This window comes from Tarenaya hassleriana, unplaced genomic scaffold (genome assembly GCF_000463585.1).
Source record: "Tarenaya hassleriana unplaced genomic scaffold, ASM46358v1 Cleome5, whole genome shotgun sequence".
Taxonomy (NCBI): Eukaryota; Viridiplantae; Streptophyta; class Magnoliopsida; order Brassicales; family Cleomaceae; genus Tarenaya; species Tarenaya hassleriana.
The window spans coordinates 4,134,114-4,154,374 of NW_010967707.1; the positions used below are offsets into that span (position 1 = coordinate 4,134,114).

Consider the following 20,261-nt stretch of genomic DNA (forward strand, 5'->3'; position numbering starts at 1 on the left):
CGGTGGTCCCTCGCCGGAAAATCCGCCCTTGTCACCGGAGGAACTCGTGGAATCGGGTCGGTTTTTTCTCTTCTCAATTTCGGACTTCCATTCTTGTCATGGTCGCCGAGGTCAACTTTCTTGGGTTACGACAACGATATCTATCAGATTCTTATCGATGGCTCTAGAAAATCATAAATATATCAGATTTGCAAGATACCCATAGAACCGTGTTTTTCTCGATAAGGAAAGCAGAAGCTGCCATAAGTTCCATCAATTTGGGAACGTTTTGTGTTTTTTAATTGTTGGGATCGCATTATATTAGGATGGAATGTTTCCTCATTTTGATTCAATTTTGATCATCTAATTAATTGTGGAGTCGACTGAGTTCGTTCCATAAGCATGCTGAGCATCTACCTCCGTGTTACTGGATGGATTAGTTGGGACCAATTCATCATCTGAAACAAATTACGAGTCATCTTATGAGGATGCATGATCAAAGGATGTGTTTGTTTAGGCGTGCAACGGTGGAGGAACTAGCAGGGTTCGGTGCAAGGGTTCATACGTGTTCCCGGAACCAGGAAGAGCTAAGCCAATGCTTAGATGAGTGGAAAAGCCGAGGTTTTGAGGTTTCCGGTTCAGTTTGTGATGCTTCGGTTAGTGGCCAAAGGGATAAGCTCATTCAGGAAGTGGCCTCAGAGTTCAGCGGCAAGCTGAACATACTTGTAAGTTCCTCTCCATCATTGTGCCCTCTGGATTAATCAGCTTGTGCCCACATCTTGAATCTTGATCTTGGTTTATGCATGTTCGAGTTCATCATGAGTCTTCAAGCGATTCCTTCCCCATAGTTAGCGGCTTTGCCAAGAATGACAGAATTTTGTACTTTGAATCAGTTTTTTTGTGGCATTTTCTGGCAGAAAGGCTTATGTTTTTCCTTAAAAGTTGTCTTGATGCTTGTTCTTGTATGCAGTTTCCATCTCTGCAAAAGTACCGCGAGAGTGGCTGATTCAATCAAAATGTTGATTTGGCAGAAACTTCTGAAAGGTTTTTATTTTCTTTGTTGCCATCCAGATCAACAATGTAGGAACCAATATCAGGAAATCGACAGTTGAATTCACCGATGAGGATTTCACAAAACTCGTATCTACCAACTTGGAATCAGCCTTCCATTTGTCCCAAATCGCTCACCCTCTTCTAAAAGCATCCGGGTTCGGAAGCATTGTGTTCATCTCTTCAGTCGCTGGTGTGGTTGACGTTCGAACTGGATCTATTTACGGTGCAACGAAAGGTAAATCCCGATCCGATGGTCACAAATAGGAAAAGGGTGAATGCTACTTATTACTTGGGGAAATTCAATCAGGAGGCATGAATCAGCTGACGAGAAACCTAGCCTGCGAGTGGGCAAGCGACAACATCAGGGCAAATTGCGTTGCGCCATGGTATATCAAGACTCCACGCATCGAACCGGTAATATGTTAATGCTCTCTCCTCTAGTTCTAGGGATGGATGGGGGGTGGGGTTACCCGAGTTTATTTTTTGTATCTGATTTCGGTTTCATCCCCTCGGATTTTTCGGTCTGAGCATCCGGCTTCATCCCTTCCCGCTCTTTCGAATTATCCACGGATTCGGGTAATCGTCGGACGAATCCGGAACTCAAATTCGAATGTCGGTTATCGTCGACGAAGAAACCGTGCTCGATCTCACGACAGTTCGGATTTCCAAATTTCGGATACCCACAGATTCCATGGGTTCGGGTACCCGTCCTAACAAATCCCGAAGTAGTAAGAAAGAACATATTAACTGGTTAGATTCGTGTGACTAAAATGCAGTTTCTGGAGAAGAAAGAACTGATGGATCAGATAGTTTCTCGGACGCCGCTTGAACGCGTCGGGGAGCCAGAGGAAGTGGCGGCTCTCGTCGCTTTCCTCTGCCTCCCCGCGGCTTCCTATATCACCGGACAGGTAATTTCGGTTGACGGAGGATTCACCGTCAATGGTTTTAACCATCTTCTTAAGTAATATCTGCTTCTGTGAACGGTGAAAGTAAAACTTGAAGGGGGAAAACCCCTTTTGTTCTTTAGGCATTTTGATAATACATTGGTTTTGTTCTTTCTTTTCCTATCTTTGAACTTCGTAGTCTTTGGTTTCTCTATAAACCGCAATGAGTATATATTACGTAACTTGTGAAGCCATTTCGAAAAAGATCGTTGATCGTTCTGCAAAAAAAAAAACACGTGATAAAAAAAAGTTTCTTAATTTTTAGTTAATCAACGAACCTAACTCGAAATTATAAAAGAAAATAAAGTAGTTTCTTGGAGTCGTGGAAAACAGGCGAAAAGTTAAGTGGACGTGTCGGATGAGACCGGTCGAGTTCACGACGTGTTAGGTTCGTGCAAGTGACCCGCTCTTTGAACTTTCGACACGTGGTTATGTCTACGTCGTTCTGACGTGGATACATCTTATTGGTTATCGTTCCGTCTCCATCACGGTCATTATAGAACTGCCCTTATATGATCAAGCGGGGTTATGAGAGCACGTGTCAGCATCCCATTCCATATATATTTCTGTACAAAAAAAAAAGAAGATTTATTCTGTATATTTGACATTTTAATATTCCCCTCACTTTGAAGGTTTTGAATAGTTTTAAAAGAGTAATTCCCTTAGTTTTTTTAATTTATTTTTTCAGTGATTAAAAGTAGAACATTTGTATCCGATCCGATAGCATTTGGTTTGTATACAAAACCCACCAAATATTATATACTAAATCCACTTATTAGTCTATTTGAATTACAATTTATTTACGTTATAAATTTCGAAACTCGAGTCAACATAAAACAAAATGGAGTACTCACAGAAAAAAAATATATTTTTTTCTTAAAATGTGTTAGGTTGAATTATAACCGCAGCGGTTTATAAATATGAAAACTTTTTAGAAATAGAGGAAAATGCTGAGTCATAGAAATATATGGGGTAAAAATGTAATAAGTAAAAAGTTTCGGGTTGATCCGCAAACTTTAACAGAAAATATTCCATTCCATGTATGAGTGTCTCTGGTGGAAACGTGTTAGAACGCCGTGTACAGAACTCCGTGGAAGAGGACGGCAACGCGTATTACGTTAGATACGCCACGTGTCGATCGGGCGGATAGTGTGAGGCACAATACATGAAAAACAAATAAAGATATTTCCGAAGGGGCACACTCTATGGGTCCCACATGGCTTATCTATAAACAGCTGGAAATTTTGAGGATGACAGTTCGTTGGGTCCCACAGGAATGATCCTTCACTCTTTCACACTATTCTCCGATGGAGCGTGAATTACACGCTCTACCCCCCTGGTCTGGTCGATTATGTTTTAATTAACGGTTGCGGATTACCATAGTTTATTAACATAATCACGTAATATCTACGATGATAACTTCCTCGTAAGAGGCGTGGAATCTGAATTTATATTATTTTTGTTCTTGATTTTATAGTCAATGGTTAATTTATCCACGGAATTGGAGTCTCTGACGTGGATTTATAATTTTCTTATAAGCAGTGCGTATTTAATGTGATGTCACTATCTTTTCACGTATGATACATTTTAGTTTTTTTTTTTTTTATAACCGAGAGGTTCACCTAGACCTTCGGCCCAACCTACATCCCTTCAAACCCGGAAGCAGTCTTTAGAGGCTCGGTGACAGGGGCTCAGAGAGCAACACCCTCCCAACCGAGAAAACATCCCCTTCCTCTCTAACAGCTGGATTCGAACTGGTGACCGGGGTCCCAAGAGCAACACCCTTTCAACCACTCGTCCACTATTTACTGGGTTACATTTTAGTATTACATTAGATTTAAATTAATCCCCTCGTTGGATTCTCTAGACGAAACATTTTCTGTTTTCCTATGATGTTTCAAATTTAGAAAATACGACAAATATTATTTTTTAATCATCTGAAGAATATTAAATCTCTTAATATGCAATTTCATTTATACCTGTATGAAATATGCCTGAATGGGAGGGAGTGGATGGATAGTTTTGGAAATTCATAGGGTGTAAAATTGTTGGGTTGGTATATATATATATATACTTTTTTTGGTAATCGGGTTTTCTGGACCTAGGTCCAGATTAATTCCAGAATCGAAAGCCAACTATGTTATTTGAATTATGTGTTCTCTCTCCACCCTAGAATTCGAATTCGGGTGGGTTGGTATATTTTAAATTAGGTTTATAGTTCAATTTATTTTTATAAAATAATTAAAAAACACTCTATCTTAATTCGACTTGTGTAATTTACTAGTAAAAAAAATCGATTCATTTGTGTAACACAAATAGATAAACATTTAATAACGACTTTTATATGAGATTATTTATCTTGTGGGTTACTAAAACCCGTATGGATAAAAATAGAGAAAATTTGCATCAGTATCCAAAAATGTCACGTCATTATAAATCTATACTTTTTTTGACAAAATACTCTTACTTTATTGTATAATTTCAAGATTGCCATTAAACATTTCAAAAAAATTACAGCATAAAAAATATATTTTATTGAGAAACTGTGTTATCTCGGAAAACTGTTTTTTCATTCGGAATAATTATTTTCCATCTGTGAGAATCTGTTTTTATTTGGTTTAACTGTTTTTGTATACGAAAAAATAATTTTTTTTATCAAGAAGAATTGTTTCTCGTTCTAAAGAATTGTTTTTCATTCGGGAAAGACTTTTTGTATCCGAAAAAACTGTTTTTATCCGAAAAAGTTTATTTTCGTTCGGGAGAATAATTTTTGTTAAATGTTTTTTTATATGAAAAAGAATTTTTTTTATACGTGAGAACTATTTTTCATACGGACAAAAAACGTATACTCCCGAACGAAAAACAACTCTCTCGGAAAAAAAATAATTCTTCCGGACAAAAAAAAACAAAATTTTCCGAATGAAAAACAGATTTTTGTGGAAAAAACAGTTCTCCCGGACAAAAAAAAAGATTCTCCCGAACAAAAACAAACTCAGCCGAACAAAAACAGTTCTCGTAGACAAAAAAAATTCTCTCGGACAAAAAACAGATTTTCTCGGACGAAAAACAGTTCTTCTAGACAAAAAAACATACTCTCCCGGACGAAAAACATTTCTCCCGGATAAAAAAAAGATTCTCTCGTACAGAAAACAGTTCTCCCGGATAAAAAACAGTTCTTCCGGATAAAAACAGACTCTTCAGAATGAAAAACAGTTCTTTCAGATTACACCGTTTCCAAAAAAATCTGCTTTTTATACTGCACATTTTTCGGGACGCTAAATGACAATATTGAAATTATACAATAAAGTAATGGTAGTTTTGTAAAAAATTTATAAAAAAGGTATAGTTTTCAAAGGATAGAAAAAAAAAGACATAGATTTCTAAACATATCATCGTTTTGTCACACTTAGCCAAAAACTCCATAAAAATATGATAGTGATCTTAAATTTTATTTTGATTTTCAATATTGTATCAAAAGTTTCAAAAACAAACAAATATGTATACACCTCTACTCACCGAAAAATAATACTTTAAAAAACTTAGATTTTTCATCTGAAAGATCTTTTTTGTTGGTGGCGCCGTTTCAAAAAAAGATATTTCAATATTTTAGGTGTTAATAATTCATTTAATATTGTAATAAATAAACAAATGATCAATAACTGGACGAGCCTTCACACTCGTCTCCAAGATGTCTCCACGTGTCAAAATCTCACGCCCCGTCGTTCCGCGAGGCCTTCTTCGATTCAAAGACAGAGAAAAAAATCTAAAAAATAATTATCACACTTCGCATTATTAATTGGTAATTTAATTTCAATTTTAATACGACAAAAAAATGTTAAGAATCTACGCGTTCGTTTCTTTTCTTTTGAAAAATACCCGAAAATTGTACGTGAGTATGTCGACTGCGAACTCTACATTTTTCATAATTAAGTGATTATATAATAAATAAATAATCATATCAGAAGGAAGAAAGATTGTCTGTTGTCATATAAAAATCAAGGACACGTGTCATATTTTTAGATGGCTAGTTCAATATTGTATCAACTCATAAACCCCTAATCAACATGATCATATTAATAGTTGTTTATTTGCAGAATCTTTTCACACTTCTTATTTCTGACTTTGCTTCTAAATGTTTAACTATTATTATGATTATGGAATGAATTTTTTTTTTTAACACAAATGAAATTAAAACATATGATTAAACAAAGGGAAGGGACCCAAGAGGACCACATGCGTGTCAAGAAAGGCCGGTTGTTACCGTTAAGTCGTGCCGACACCTGATTGGGTCACGTTACAAAAGAGGACGCGTGTCGAGATGTGTAGGAGAGGGGAGGTTGATGGACGGTAGAGATTTAGTGCATCTTCGTACGAAGGAAATCGACGTCACACCAACTGTAACGTGTCGGGTGCTGCCCGTAGATGGTGACGGGTACCTGCCCGTGATTACGTGTCACCCTCCATGCGAAACCACACACACCACACCCTTTTTCTCCCCCTCCTTTAAATTTATCCCAACTTGCGAAGCTCAATCATCTCTCGTTCCCTCTATCATTTTGTTATTTCTATTTTTTCCGATCGGAGATTCAATTCGTTGAAAAAAAAGTTGTTGATTTGTATCGTTTGATCGATTTTTTGGTGGAATTTTGGTGGTGAGATTGTTGTTAATGGCTGGAAATTGTTGTTTTGTCGTCGGGGAGACCGAACCGGGGGCGCCGGTGGAGCCGACGTCGCGAGGCTCTCGGCGGAGGAGGTTGGATTTGCTTCCGTCGGTGAAGTTAGTCGCCGACTCGGCGGTTGCTCCGCCGCTGGAGAGCTGCCGGAAAAGGCAGAAATGCGAGACTCCGTCGCCGGCGTCTTCGCCGTCTTCTTCTCCGTCGTCGGGGTTGGATCTGGAGTTGAAAGAGACGAGAAAGAGTTCCTGGAGCTCGGAGCGATTGGCCTCGGAGCCTAATCCGAGAAACAATTCAAATCTCACTCCGATTTCTGGTTTCGCTGAAGTAGAGAACGGTTTTGTTTCCGACGAGCCTAAGTTCGGCACGGCATCGACTTGTGGGAGGAGAAGAGACATGGAAGATGCGTTATCGATTCATCCGTCGTTTTACCGGAAAAACACTGACAATCTTCATTTCTTCGGAGTATTCGACGGCCATGGCTGCTCTCATGTGGCTGAGAAGTGCCGAGAGCGGTTGCATGAGATAGTGAAGCAGGAGGTCGAAGTTTCCACGGTCGAGGAGTGGAAGGGAACGATGGTGAAGAGCTTCCTGAGAATGGATATGGAAGTCAGCGCGATCAACTCCAACAGAGCTAACGGCGAGGATCGGAACACGATGTCGTGCAGATGCGAGCTTCAGTCTCCTCAGTGCGACGCAGTCGGATCCACCGCCGCCGTTGCCGTCGTCACACCGGAGAAGATCGTCGTCTCCAACTGCGGCGACTCCCGCTCCGTCCTCTGCCGTAACGGCGTTGCCATCCCTCTCTCCTCCGATCACAAGGTAAAGCCACAGCGAAACCATCGCCACACCTTCGAAGCCTAGCTTCCGTTTCGCGATTTTGCGTATAAAATTTCATTTGCCTGTGATTACAGCCGGATCGACCCGACGAATTGCTTCGGATCCAACAAGCCGGGGGAAAAGTCATCTACTGGGATGGGCCTAGGGTTCTTGGTGTTTTAGCCATGTCAAGAGCAATCGGTGAGCATCGTTTTACATCAGTGGCATCTTCAATTCCAAACATGGATCTGATATCTTTTCGAGCTCATGAATCTGACATGCATGATTCGATTTCAGGGGACAATTACTTGAAACCGTTTGTGATTCCGGACCCGGAGGTGACGGTGACGGATCGTACAGATGAAGACGAGTGCTTGATCATAGCCAGCGACGGTCTATGGGATGTGGTACCGAACGAGACGGCGTGCGGGGTGGCGCGCATGTGCCTACGCGCGGCGGCGGAGGAAGGGCACAGCGCTTGTTCCGACGCGGCGAAGCTGCTGACGAAGCTGGCCCTGGCTAGGCAGAGTTCCGACAACGTCAGCGTCGTAGTCGTCGACTTGAGGAGAAACCGTACTTAGTATTAGAATAGGTGATACTTACAAATTATAGTCGTTCGTAAGTTGCAATTACTGAATTAGTCTTTTTGATTTTCTATCACAAATAGATATTGAAAACTTGTTGGTGCTGCAAGGCGAATACAAGTAAAAACATGTGAACTACCAGAGGAAGAGACAAACTCTTTCCCTCGACAACTTTGAAATGAAATTTTACTGCGTGGTAACAGCCTATTATGCTTGTCTATGTTTACCTCTGTTCTCACTAGACCGGTTCAAACCAAACCGGTTATTGTGAATAAATCAAGTGCTTTGTAAGCCAACATCTGTCGTAGTTGTACATCCGTTTCCTTTCGCTTCGGCATAATCTTAAGAGTTGATTATCTGTTCGAGAGTTAAGATGGGAGGACGTAATTAAATCTAACATTAATCGATATTTATCTAAAAGTGGAGGGGAAAAAAAAAGCAAAGAACAAAAGTAGTCAATCCTATACATTATCTCTAATTATTTAATAAATCTAACATTTATTGTGAATAATAAAAGTGCCTTTGTGGCGTCGATCAAAGCATAATTGTCAATTAAATACAATAATTAAAATGCGTTAATCATATCAACTACGAAAGAATCCTCCTCCTCACACATTCTTTTTTTTTGACCAAAAACATCCTGAGCCGCACATCTTTGGGCACAAGAGGCCAAATCATATCATCGATTTCCTTTTCCTTGCAGAAAATAGCACACTGAATTGTGTTATGAACACTCATTAAATATACTGTTAATCAATTTGCCCTACGAAGACCTTTACTCAATTCTTGGGTATTGACCCTCTAGATGTTCAGATTTATAAACGATCATATTATAACTGTTTTTTTTTAAATAGAAGATTACAGATATATTAGATTGACAAACGAAGGGTAAACTATGTTCTAATTTATCAAGTAATATTTGATTATTATACAAATAAACTTTTTCTGTTATACAAGAAATCATAAAGAGAAAAACGTAAAAAAAAAAAAACAGATCTTCAACTCTATGTACTGAAGTCTTGCGCCTGGAATCGGTAAACTCGGCCCAGTTTGTTTTGTACTGCAGAACTTTATAAAAATAAAGAAAGAAAAGGCAATCGGCACAGGACAAGAAACAGAGGATGTCCAGTTCTAACACGGAAGAACAAAAGATTCAGATTGAAACAACAAGAAGCCGATGAAGGAGAACGGAGGGTCAGCGAATTCTTGCCCCAGAGGTTTTTTTATGGCCCAGAAGCCCATATTACAAGAACTTGAGATCGAGAAGAACAAGCCACTCGGCCGAGCCAGGGAACGACCCCATGGCCCATCCGGTGAAGTCTCTACTTGCCGAGAAAACGAAAGAGTCTGGCTCTGTAATGGCTCGAGAGATACCGAACCGATACGGAATCAGACCCGGAAGGCACTGGGACGGAGTTGATCGCAGCAAACTACGGACATTAGTATATCCTCGTAGAATGTTGTAGAAATTTTGGATTTCCTATCAAATCGTGTTCAGATTCGGTTTTATAAACTGAAAGTAACATTAGATCTGATTTAGATTCGGATCGCATGATTTTATGATGCCCTAACATATATTAATTAACAATTACAAAACTCATCTCAATCTTTTTTAATTGGGAAATTATCTTTAAATTTTAAATTAACAAATAACTCAGTAAAATATCTTTGTTTTTTTTTAAAGTTAACTGATCAAACTTCAAATTTAAATATTTGGGACGACAGATATTGATTAGAAAATCCTTAAATTTCCATGTTTGCACTTATTTTTTTAAAAAATTTCTTGGTGTTTAGGGTTAAATATTTCGATTATGGGTTAAATTCATTTTGCTGTTATTTATTTGTAATTCCCAATTAATTGGGAGTGGATTTTTCAATCAAGATGGAAAAAAGTAAATTCGCCGTCAAATTTTAAATCACATGCTCATAAAAAAGGAATAAATAAAATCTAAACTATCTTTTTACATTTATTGATTATAATTTACAATAATCACAGTCATATCTTTGTATGGAGTGTGAATTACCCAAATATAAGATTAGAAAAACTTAAAAAATGTCTAAACCACCGTTTTTACATTAATGATTATAAATTACAATAATTACAGTCATATCGTTATTTGAATTCATATCGTTATTTGAATTCATATCGTTATTTGAATTTTGCTAATTTGATTAATATTTTTTTTGTCGATAGGATTTGTTCGTGTGCGTTTTCTTGGCACCCAAGTAACAACGTAACCGTTACCGCCAGTCCCCAGAAGGTCACGTGAGGGAGTAAAGGTCACGTGCCTCCGCCTTCCTTTTTTTCTTGGCGAAACTAAAAATTCAAAACAGGAAGAGAAAAGGAAACGAAGCCTCAGTGTTTCCATTTCTCTGGATTCAGAAAATCCAAATCATTCTGAAATCTGGAATTTGTTGTTCCCTCTCTATAAATTCCTCCCTCTTCCCACTCTTTCTTCAACCTCTGGTCGCCTCTCGTCTGCTTGCTTTGACGATGGCGAGTCTCGGTGAGTTGCCTCGAAAACGTGAGACTGAGATCAGACGACCGCCAAGGAGGATGTCGGAACTTGAACAGCTCATCAGCTCCGCTCTCAGAGATGCCCATGCCGCCAGAGACAAAGGCTCTTACACCGTCTCTCGCGAAGCCACCTCTTGCGTCGGATCTCTTAGACATATCAAATCTCTACCCCTCGATTCTCGTCGTATCTCCGATTCCGACGCCTTTTGCCCTCTTCTGTTTCTTGCCAAGAACGACAACCCTAAGATTCGTTCCGAGGCGAGATCTGTGCTCACCCATCTGAGGAACATCATGTCTGGTATACACAGAGGTTTTGTCGTAAACCTAATTGGTTACTTCCAATTACGTAAATCAAATAGTTCAAACCGCACTCAAAGGTAGGGCATTTCCCATTTTTATAGGAACTTCTGTACCAGAAACAATGGTATCCTTCTTGCTCGTCGTTTCGTGATGAAGGGTCTCCGAATAAGAAGAAGACGACGCCGATCAGAATAAGAACAGAATCGACGAGGAACGGCCAAGATTCCGTCGGTAAAAAGAAGAAGGCATCGACATCGGGCGGCGATACCCAGAAGAAGATATCGATTCAGAAAGACAAAACAGAGGCCGAGAAGAACGATGGGGGGTCGGTAAATTCTCGCTCCATTCCTGAAGCTCGTGATGATACACAGCAGCAGAAGAAGATGGAGACGACGACGACAGAGTATATGAAAGTATACGAGACCTTGAAGGAAGCGCACGAGGCAGTGAAAAAGCGTAGCATTCTGAGTGCAGAGGAGTCGAGAAGATGTGTAGTGGCGTTGAAAGGACTGTTCGTAGTTCCGCAGGGGGTGACACGTGATCTTCTTATGTCGACGGATGCCGGGTTAAGGATGCAATCTCTGAATGAACACAGAGATCCTGACGTTCAATCCATGGCGGCGTCATTGTTGGAGCACTGGTTGTTGCTTATCTACCACAGTAGCTGATGTCAGCTTTCGATCCACTATTACTGCTACTGCTGTCTCTGTGTTCATGGAACAGTTTGATGTAATCTTTACAGTTCCCTTCTTGTCTGGAATGGATTTAAGCATGTGATTGAAGTATAGTCTATAGATTCAATATTTTTAACATGCACACATATTTACATAAATATTTTTTACTTTTTATGATGATACGAATAACATGTTACATTGATAATCAGTGCATTTTTTTGTGATAGATTTGATAAAATTTGTGTTTTTAATAGATTTTCCCTAAATTTAATATTCGATATGGAATTTGGATTCGGATTCAAATAATAAAAAACATTAGATATCCAATCTCTGTCTGCCTCCTTCATATAAAAACCATTCATACTGGTTCTCTCCTTATATCTTTCTAATAGATGACCAAACACGAATCAACGAACAAAAATTTTACTTCACTTTAGGTATGTTTACAGATGTTTTGAAAAAAAATGTTATTCACTTTGATGACGTTTATATACAAATTATTCATATATAACTCTAATAAAAAAAAAATGCGTAAATCAACATGATCATCATCATCATCATTAGCTAAATCGTCCATGTCCTTTTCCGACGATCCAACAATTCCTAAGCTGAGACTCTGTAGTCTCCGTAAAACTCGAGACCCTCACCAAGCAAAAATGGATACTCCCCATACCCGGATCCGACCCGGATACCCTGGTCGTCTTCAACAAGTAACAGACGGGCCCTGTCTCCGATCCTTTCCCCTGCACCACTAACCCCCACGCGCGCGTCCCCTCTCCGCCGCAACCGCATCCCTCCGGCGATTCTCCGCCGTCGAGCTCCTCCACAAAGATCATCCCCTCCGGCAGCTCCGTCTCTCCCTTCACCCACCTCCCCTTCACTGCCTCCCACTCCTCCGCCTTCGCCACCACCGCCCCTCCGCCGCCGTACACCTGGACCAGCAGCGGCGCGTGGACCAGGTTCTTCACGATCTCCACCACCGACTCCTTCATCCACCGATCCATCTCCTCACGCGCCACCGCTGCCTCCCTCCGACTTCCTCTGCCGCCGCTCCTCCTCAGTTTCTCGATCTCCGCGCGGTGCAGCACTGCCTCCGCCATCGACGCCGAGATCGTCCCGACGGATCTGCGATGGCCGTTGCGGTTTCTCACCGGGAATGACAATGGAGATCGCGCATTGTGGTGATCGGATCCGTTTGGGACCTCCAGTACGCCGCGGTGAACCAGATCACTCCCCCGGCATCCGAACTTCGCGAACGCCATTGGAGAAACAGGACAGAGAATAGCTATCAAAAGAAAAATAAATAAAGATTTTCGAGAAGGACGCCGAGTGTTGAGGTGATTGAGACGTCGAGCGGTTGGATGGTGATATACATATACAAATATATATATCGCTCCTCTTGATGCTGACGTCATCTTTGAAACACTGTAGAAGTTTTAATCGCCTGCGACGCACAAGATCTTCGATTTTTGTTCATGCCGTATTTATCTGTCTCTATCTAAATGAATATATATTTATTAAAAGTGATATGATTTTAAATAACCAATCAATTGTTTGCTGGCAAAATCAAATAATAAATATTAGCTTTTTACCGAAGTATGTACAAATAATAAAATTGAAATAGGGTGAATTTCATTTTACTAACGAAAACTCTAGCTACATTCATTGGATATTGTTCAGTTTATATATCAGTTTCTTCAATAATTGTTTTCCATTCTCCCATTTTGATTGGTGGAAAAAATTCGTTGCATATTTCGTAGCCATAGGAGATTATTACTCATGATAACAATTGTGTTTTGTCAATGATGAGAGACCGTACGGCAAGACGGCGGTCTTTACCAAGACTCACGCGCGGGTGCGCGTGGCATTCGATTATAACCGTAGGATCATAATATTTCGCCTGGTAGAGTGTGGATCGGACGGCCGACACGAGGACATTCAGATGACACGTGGCGAGATGGTTCTAGCGCGTGGTGGCCTCAGGAGAACACGCGACTTTCGTCCCCTTCACGACCTGGATTCCGTGCGTGCCGCATGCTTGCCACGTCGGCTAAACGGCCCGATACCGCCACCGTAGAATCTGTGTTTTCAACCACTAAAAAAAATTCTCATTTGTTTTGCCTTAATCACAAATGAATTACGAAATTTTATATAAATATATAATTATTAGAATGGTTCGATGATAAACCGATGTCTTGTCTCACGGGTTGAGTTAGAATAAACATTTGTCAATTTTTTGTTCTACACTCTGGACTTAAAAAAATAAAAATAAAAAAATTAAATAATTCAACCCATAAAATCAAAACGTAAAATACCTATTTTATTTATAATTCGAATCTCAAATTTGCAAAAAAGATGTCCAAATCATACAAATGATTCCAATACCAAGATTAGTATACATATTTGTTTAGGACATTCGGTTAAAAAAAAAAAAAGGAGACCGAAGCTCGTAATCATCTAAAATTTTATTAAACAAGAGCCGATAATACCGTTACTGGCAAAGGCTCTAGCCCGACCCTTTTTTGGATATCCACACTTATATAAACAAGAAACCGAAACATGATTAGATATCGAAAACATCTTACATCTAATTAACGATACTACGTACGGCTTACGAAACAGGCTTTGGTCGGAGAAAGACAGGGCAGGGCATCCATGGATTAAAACTCTTTGTCGTTGGACAATGTCCATTGGAGCCTGCTTATGACATTTTCGTCCACTACTTTGTAGTGCCGAGAGAATTTCCGGTGGATCATCCCGCAGCATTTATCCACCTCCTTCTGGTACCTGCTGTACATCACCGGTACGGTCACGGATACAATCGTCCCTGCAATATCATCAGCTTTAGGACCAAAAAAAGGTTCAGACAATTCGACTGTCATCATCGTCATCATCATGTTTGAAACCATATTCAATACTAGTTACCATAACGGGTAAGGTTACGATCAGAAAAGATACCGATATAAGCCAGCGTGAAGAACGAAATATAGCTACCGACGACGGAAAGAAGCCACAGCAAAATCACCACCTGCCACGTGAAAACCGACGGAGAAAGATGTATAAATATACTATATACAGAAGAAGCTGCGTAATTCGATTCACAGCTGCGTGCATATATACGATGCATGGTTAGCAATATGCTTGCCACACTAAGAGTCAAGAATTCTCGTGATATTCCATTGAAAAAACAGAAACAGAAAAGCTTATTGATGACGGTTACCGACCTTGAAGAAGAGTTTGAAATCGTTGCCGACTGTAATGTTGTGAGCCATGAGGAGCGAGTTATTGAGCTTAACACGAAATGATGCAGCAGCACTGTTAACCATCTCCTCCGATAGAACAAGCTCTGGTAATGACTTTGGCTGTCTGCTAAAACCGAAACAAGTAGAATGGTCAGATAAATTAGCCAAAGGAGGAGAAATAAAACATTTTTCAGTCATTCTACGACACGAAATCGCACGGCCGTGAGAGGGCAGTTTTTACTTATTCCTAAAAGCGGCAATTCGGGAATGAATAAATGATACGATGACCAAGATCAGAAGGACATCTGAACAAACGGATAAGACGGGCAATCCCGAAAGCTCAAATATAAGCCATGCTACTGTTGATAGAACGATGACGCCGAGAGAAAGATGGCCTTTCCTCCATAAGAGCAAGTCAGCAGCTGCGATTTGAGACACAAGACCATACATCAAATCACTTGCAAACGAAACTATATCATTAGATCGGTTGAAAGAACGAACTGCATCACATTAAGTCTATCAATTTGCTCTCAAGGGTTACATACTCTTTTTCGAAGTCATGAAAGAAAACAACTTTACATACACTCGTCTAGTTCATTCAAACCCGAGAATCTGCAGGGACAAGCTTTAAGAGCCAAACATCAAAGGAGGTATTCGGATTTCAATCCTTGGCGAACAGTTTTCAGACCACAGTTCTCGGATTCTTGTCTTGCATTTCAAGAAATCCACACTGAAAATAACTACCAGCTCACTTTTCTTCCATCAGCAAACAATAATCTAATGCTCATATTAAAGCACATGATCTTAGCTATCATAGTGTCTCTTCAGTCTTCACCCTCGAAATTTCCAACTTTCTTACAAACCCATCATATTATTCCTTAAAATCTGAAGTTGCAGCACATCTATCAACTCGCAAGCCAATAAACTACTGCCATTTGTTTGACCCACCAAAACCAAAACCCTAAGCCCTCATTGTACATACAATCGTGTATTCGAGAACCACACAAACGGCAATTAAAAACCTCACCTTTGCCACCGCCCATGAACTGATGAACCGTAACTTGCCGACCCAGCAATCTGTAATCCGAAGGCGAACCCCCTTCGTTTCTTCCATCGAAATCCCCTTCGCCATCACTCGAACTGTCCATCAGAAATTCCTGGACCCGATTCCGAGAATATTCAGAATCTAGGGGTCATCCTCGATCTCGAAAAACCCTGGAATTGACGAATTCGCTTTATCTGTCTCTGATTACAGTGATGGGCTCCGTTCGCTGGGTTTCGGACGAAGGATAAAAATCAAACGAAACTGAGATTGATAGCGATTGGGCATGTGGGCATCATTTAGAAAAGGCTGCGAATTTTACCAGAACATGCGTCGAAATTCAACATTAAGAATTCTCCGGTCAAGCTTTATTAATAGAAAAGTATTTCACCTTGATCCACGGTATGGTCATCATGATTTGGAAGTTCAAGGGCATGTGGAAAAAGAAACGTCTTCCATGATGATCTTCTTCGGGTTTACCCGGCCCGGACACTCGGACAGGGTTTAGGATAATGGGGCATATAATTGGATCTTAATAGTACACTGTAAGCACTATTTATCATTGTTATTTAGATATTAAAGTAATTCTCATTTTTTGACTGAAAAAAAAGAAACTGGTTTTCTGAAATCTAAATGTTATATTTTCTGCATGTGTATTTGATTTGGGTTATTCGTATATTCCACACACAAAAGGTAGTCAAGTTTAAAAAAGTTGTATAAGAGAGCAAATAAACACAGCACCAATACTTTTTTATTATATATATTTTTATAAATATATGTGTATATGTGTATGTATGCATGTATGTATGTATAAAAATATGTATTGATGTGTTTTTTAGTTTATATATTCGATCAGTTTTTGAATCATTCATATACGACTTTTCTTTAAAATACTTCAAAAAATATAATTTTTAACTTCTCTAATTAAAAATTAATACACTAAAAATGTTATACATATCAAAAGAAAAGAAAATTGTTTATCGCTAATTTTCGCACAAAAATAATTTAATCTACTGTGAATATATATAGTAAATCTCCAAATAGCTTAAGTTTTAGTTGGTAAAAAAAACAATCAAACCATGGGCTATTACATGGGCTTGAAATAAAATATACAAAGACTTGGACGAAACCACCGTCAAGGACAAATAACCACTTGCCACGTGTCAAACCATTTCCCGATTCTCTTCCCCGCTTGTAACCCTATCAAACCCATCCCCGCAATCACAGGCATTTGTACGCCGTTCTACCAGACCGTCGAGGAATCTCCAATATCCATTCTCTCTTTTCTCTCTCTCCGGCAATGGCGATTGGTTCGTTGGCAAGCAAGAAAGCCCTGGCTCTCGGCCTGAGGACGGCGACGTCTTCGAAGCTATTGGGGCTTCGTGGTCTTCAGACCTTTACACTTCCCGATCTTCCGTACGACTATGGCGCTCTGGAGCCGGCGATTAGCGGCGAGATCATGCAGCTTCATCACCAGAAGCACCATCAGACCTACATCACCAACTACAACAAGGCTCTTGAGCAGCTCGATCAGGCCATGACCAAGGGCGACGCTTCCACGGTTGTCAAGCTTCAGAGCGCTATCAAGTTCAACGGCGGAGGTCTGGACTCTTTTGTCCTGTTTGTTGTGTCGCACTATGGTTCTACTTCGATTTGTGTGTTTGATCTCGATTGTTTTTTGATGGAATCTAGAATCTGGTGTATTTTGTGTTCGATCGTAGTTTGGATGCTGTCATCGTTGAACGGAATTTAGGGCAGAGATTATGAGCTTTGGGCTTGTGATAGAGGTTTTTATATATGGGTTATCTGGTTCAAATTGAAATTTGGTGGAGAGAATTAGTTTTGAGGAGAGAAGCTTATCATCGATTGCACCGAATATAGATTGAATTGCTGATGAAATTTCTCTCACTGTAACCAAAAATTTAGAACTTCAACGCAAGCTTGGGGCCTACATGAATGAGAAGAGAAACGTAGGATAAATTTACTCGCCTTGATCTAGCTATTTATGAGTTTGGTTCCGTGTGAACTGATTGGTAGATAGAAGTTCAGCTAAATTCGATCAAAACTTTCTTAGCTATGTCTCTTTCTCTTCTTGACTTTCTAGCGTATTCTCAAGAAATCTGAATAGTTTGATGAAGTGTTTTGGCAAACCATGAAATTCTTGGGGGTCTATCTCTCTAAAGTTTCCTGCTTCTGTGGGCAGGTCATGTCAACCACTCGATTTTCTGGAAGAATCTTGCTCCCATCAAGGCAAGTTTTGTTTGGTGATTGCCTTTTTTTCCTGGTTTTCTTATGCTCAAATTGTTGGTTTTACTTACGCCAGGAAGGGGGTGGTGAGCCACCAAAAGGGTCTCTTGGCTGGGCCATTGACACACACTTTGGCTCCCTCGAAGCTTTGATCCATAAGATGAATGCGGAAGGTGCTGCTTTGCAAGGGTCGGGATGGGTGGTGAGTAGTTCACCTTAGTTCTTCCAGAGTGCTGCTTATATCATACCATTGGGTTGAATCTTTGATTGCATAATTGGCATTTGTATTGTTATTCACTTATTACGTTGTTCATTTTCTGGTTGATGACTTGCTTGTTCATCATGATTGTTTCAGTGGCTCGGTGTTGATAAAGAGATGAAGAAGCTTGTGGTGGATACAACTCCCAATCAGGTACATATCCACATTCCACAATGACGCCCATGCAATAGAAATTTGTTTGAAAGATTTAAGAGTTGATGTGCATAGCCACCATGTTTAACCATGATCTTCGTGCCAACTTTTTGCATGGCCTTAGCCATTATCATCCTCAAATCCTATGCTATGGGATTCATATACACGTGATTCATTTATTTGAAATGGATCTCGTGTGAAACCAAAGCACTATATCGGGTGCTTGTGTAATATCATCAATTTGATGCTGCAGGATCCGCTTGTGACAAAAGGAGCAAGCTTAGTTCCTCTGGTTGGAATAGATGTCTGGGAGCATGCTTATTACCTGCAGGTAACAGTTCCACTACTTCAGTTCTTAATTGCGTGTGGTAATTTAGCATCTGCAAACACACATGAATAGTTACAGCCAAACATAATGATTGAGTAACAAAGAAAGCCAAAGCCAACCAGACATATTTTCAGAAGCTCGCGTAGTAAAACAAGAACGAGGCTGTGTCAAAACATGACCAGTGTTTCAATATGCATGGAGAAGTTCTGAAATCGGCCTGTGTAATACTGTGTCGATGAATCTGTTGCAGTACAAGAACGTGAGGCCGGACTATATGAAGAACATATGGAAAGTCATCAACTGGAAGTATGCGAGCGAAGTTTATGAGAAGGAATGCCCGTGAACGCAATCGAAGAACCATATGCCCATGTGTTTGAGGTCGAGGTCGGTCTGTAAGTTTCTGTAATGAAACACTGAATAAACAGAGGAAGAGCAGTGTTGGATTGGAGCTCTCGGTCTTTGTAATCCCTGTTTTGTCTGAACAAGCTTGACGTTGCTTTCGGTTCTTGGCGGAATGTGAGCATTTTTTGCTCAAGGAGTTTGTCTTTGGCGCATGATTGTGTTATTTCTCATCATATGGAATGGATTCCTCAAAATAGTTCATATTTATACACCAGCAAGAATTTGAAGGATATATTTGGTTTTGCTAAGGACTTTTTTGTTCTTTCTATTTAGGTTTTATTATTTTTGTGTTCGTTTTTTCTTTAATTGATATCGTTCTCTTTTTTTTTTTTTTTTAAAGTTGGATTTAGGTTTTGGTTCGATACTTTTTTCTTATTTTCAAAAATCCCTATTGAATATTTTTCAATTATTTTTATATTTTTTATTTTACAATATATATATATATATATATATGTCCAACTAATTTATCCGAAATGTCCCCAAGAAACTTCGTCGGTTGGAGAATTGAAGGACGTAAAAGTCAACAGCACACGACGCGCTTTTCACGTGAATCCTTCTCACCTAATCTCCATTTTTCTCGTAGATTTTACCATTTTACCTTTTTTTTAAAAAAAATTTGGAAATTCCATGCTATGCTGATATTTATATGGAAATGTTTTTATTTGATGTCACACGCCAATTTAGCAAAACCGTACACTTGATTTTAATAGTTAATACGATGATTTCCTGCAAATTAATGACTACAAAATGTGAAAATCTAACATTCAATTCTCTCAATTCGAGAGAACCCTAACTGCAAAACCGTGTAAATGCGATATTTACACAAACTATTAATCAATACATCAGAGGAGGAAAAAAAAATCAAAGAATCATGGTGGTTGGAAAAAAAAAAACCCTAAAAGGAAAAATTAGAAGAAAGAACAGAGACCCGACGGCGACGACGGACAAAACAACGAGATCGAAGATATGTCCGAAGAGCTTTCAAGTCTTGACGCCGTTGGTTCTCTTGCTGGGCCCAGACGCCGGAAGTTTCCCCTTCGGAAG

The 20,261-nt window shown here is 39.7% G+C and overlaps 5 protein-coding genes and 1 long non-coding RNA gene across 13 annotated transcripts in view; 4 read left to right on the plus strand and 2 right to left on the minus strand.

Annotated features, from left to right (window-relative positions):
- The window catches only part of LOC104827446 (tropinone reductase homolog At5g06060-like), a 3,990-nt gene extending 1,893 nt beyond the window's left edge, over nucleotides 1–2,097 (plus strand). The window contains exons 2-6 of the mRNA XM_010560618.1: nucleotides 5–56; nucleotides 497–704; nucleotides 1,051–1,267; nucleotides 1,340–1,446; nucleotides 1,809–2,097. Coding sequence (XP_010558920.1) covers nucleotides 5–56; nucleotides 497–704; nucleotides 1,051–1,267; nucleotides 1,340–1,446; nucleotides 1,809–1,997 — 773 coding nt within the window. The 3' untranslated portion in view covers nucleotides 1,998–2,097. The remainder of the gene's footprint in view (nucleotides 1–4; nucleotides 57–496; nucleotides 705–1,050; nucleotides 1,268–1,339; nucleotides 1,447–1,808) is intronic.
- Nucleotides 2,098–6,501: 4,404 nt separating this feature from the next.
- Nucleotides 6,502–8,385, plus strand: LOC104826830 (protein phosphatase 2C 37-like). The gene is made up of 3 exons (XM_010559742.1): nucleotides 6,502–7,471; nucleotides 7,564–7,669; nucleotides 7,766–8,385. The coding sequence occupies exons 1-3, from the start codon at nucleotides 6,644–6,646 to the stop codon at nucleotides 8,047–8,049; spliced, it is 1,218 nt and encodes a 405-aa protein (XP_010558044.1). The 5' UTR covers nucleotides 6,502–6,643; the 3' UTR covers nucleotides 8,050–8,385.
- Nucleotides 8,386–9,780: 1,395 nt separating this feature from the next.
- LOC104826831 lies at nucleotides 9,781–11,682 on the plus strand. Its single transcript, XR_773847.1, has 2 exons — nucleotides 9,781–10,868; nucleotides 10,972–11,682. It is a non-coding gene; the product is annotated as an uncharacterized LOC104826831 (long non-coding RNA).
- A 267-nt stretch (nucleotides 11,683–11,949) lies between these two features.
- On the minus strand, nucleotides 11,950–13,029 carry LOC104826832. Its single transcript, XM_010559743.2, has one exon. The coding sequence runs from the start codon at nucleotides 12,957–12,959 to the stop codon at nucleotides 12,105–12,107; it is 855 nt and encodes a 284-aa protein (XP_010558045.1). The 5' UTR covers nucleotides 12,960–13,029; the 3' UTR covers nucleotides 11,950–12,104.
- An 871-nt stretch (nucleotides 13,030–13,900) lies between these two features.
- Nucleotides 13,901–16,319, minus strand: LOC104826833 (reticulon-like protein B16). 8 transcript variants are annotated; one of them, XM_010559748.2, is made up of 6 exons: nucleotides 16,220–16,315; nucleotides 15,814–16,001; nucleotides 15,028–15,208; nucleotides 14,769–14,913; nucleotides 14,470–14,572; nucleotides 13,901–14,386 (listed from the first exon to the last, which is right to left on the minus strand). In XM_010559748.2, the coding sequence occupies exons 2-6, from the start codon at nucleotides 15,932–15,934 to the stop codon at nucleotides 14,205–14,207; spliced, it is 732 nt and encodes a 243-aa protein (XP_010558050.1). In that variant the 5' UTR covers nucleotides 15,935–16,001; nucleotides 16,220–16,315; the 3' UTR covers nucleotides 13,901–14,204. The 8 variants fall into 8 exon arrangements, with proteins under 8 accessions (XP_010558050.1, XP_010558048.1, XP_010558047.1 ...); XM_010559746.2 differs by having other exon boundaries at nucleotides 16,151–16,262; XM_010559745.2 differs by having other exon boundaries at nucleotides 13,909–14,386; nucleotides 15,814–16,057; nucleotides 16,220–16,319.
- A 743-nt stretch (nucleotides 16,320–17,062) lies between these two features.
- Nucleotides 17,063–19,422, plus strand: LOC104826834 (superoxide dismutase [Mn] 1, mitochondrial). The gene is made up of 6 exons (XM_010559753.1): nucleotides 17,063–17,429; nucleotides 18,032–18,078; nucleotides 18,152–18,277; nucleotides 18,431–18,487; nucleotides 18,741–18,818; nucleotides 19,066–19,422. The coding sequence occupies exons 1-6, from the start codon at nucleotides 17,129–17,131 to the stop codon at nucleotides 19,156–19,158; spliced, it is 702 nt and encodes a 233-aa protein (XP_010558055.1). The 5' UTR covers nucleotides 17,063–17,128; the 3' UTR covers nucleotides 19,159–19,422.
- The last annotated feature ends 839 nt before the right edge of the window (nucleotides 19,423–20,261 follow it).

Bases quoted from the DNA above. Each gene is read 5' to 3' on its own strand.
- LOC104826833 (XM_010559748.2), bottom strand. From the start codon at position 15,934: ATGGACAGTTCGAGTGATGGCGAAGGGGATTTCGATGGAAGAAACGAA. The intron at 14,914-15,027 runs GTAAAAACTGCC...TTTCGGTTTTAG, and splicing joins ATTGCCGCTTTTAGGAATAA to CAGACAGCCAAAGTCATTAC. The intron at 14,573-14,768 runs GTCGGTAACCGT...TTCACGTGGCAG, and splicing joins ATTTCAAACTCTTCTTCAAG to GTGGTGATTTTGCTGTGGCT.
- LOC104826832 (XM_010559743.2), bottom strand. From the start codon at position 12,959: ATGACGTCAGCATCAAGAGGAGCGATATATATATTTGTATATGTATAT.
- LOC104826834 (XM_010559753.1), top strand. From the start codon at position 17,129: ATGGCGATTGGTTCGTTGGCAAGCAAGAAAGCCCTGGCTCTCGGCCTG. The intron at 18,278-18,430 runs GTGAGTAGTTCA...TGATTGTTTCAG, and splicing joins TGCAAGGGTCGGGATGGGTG to TGGCTCGGTGTTGATAAAGA. The intron at 18,488-18,740 runs GTACATATCCAC...TTGATGCTGCAG, and splicing joins TGGATACAACTCCCAATCAG to GATCCGCTTGTGACAAAAGG.
- LOC104826830 (XM_010559742.1), top strand. From the start codon at position 6,644: ATGGCTGGAAATTGTTGTTTTGTCGTCGGGGAGACCGAACCGGGGGCG. The intron at 7,472-7,563 runs GTAAAGCCACAG...CTGTGATTACAG, and splicing joins CTCTCTCCTCCGATCACAAG to CCGGATCGACCCGACGAATT. The intron at 7,670-7,765 runs GTGAGCATCGTT...ATTCGATTTCAG, and splicing joins AGCCATGTCAAGAGCAATCG to GGGACAATTACTTGAAACCG.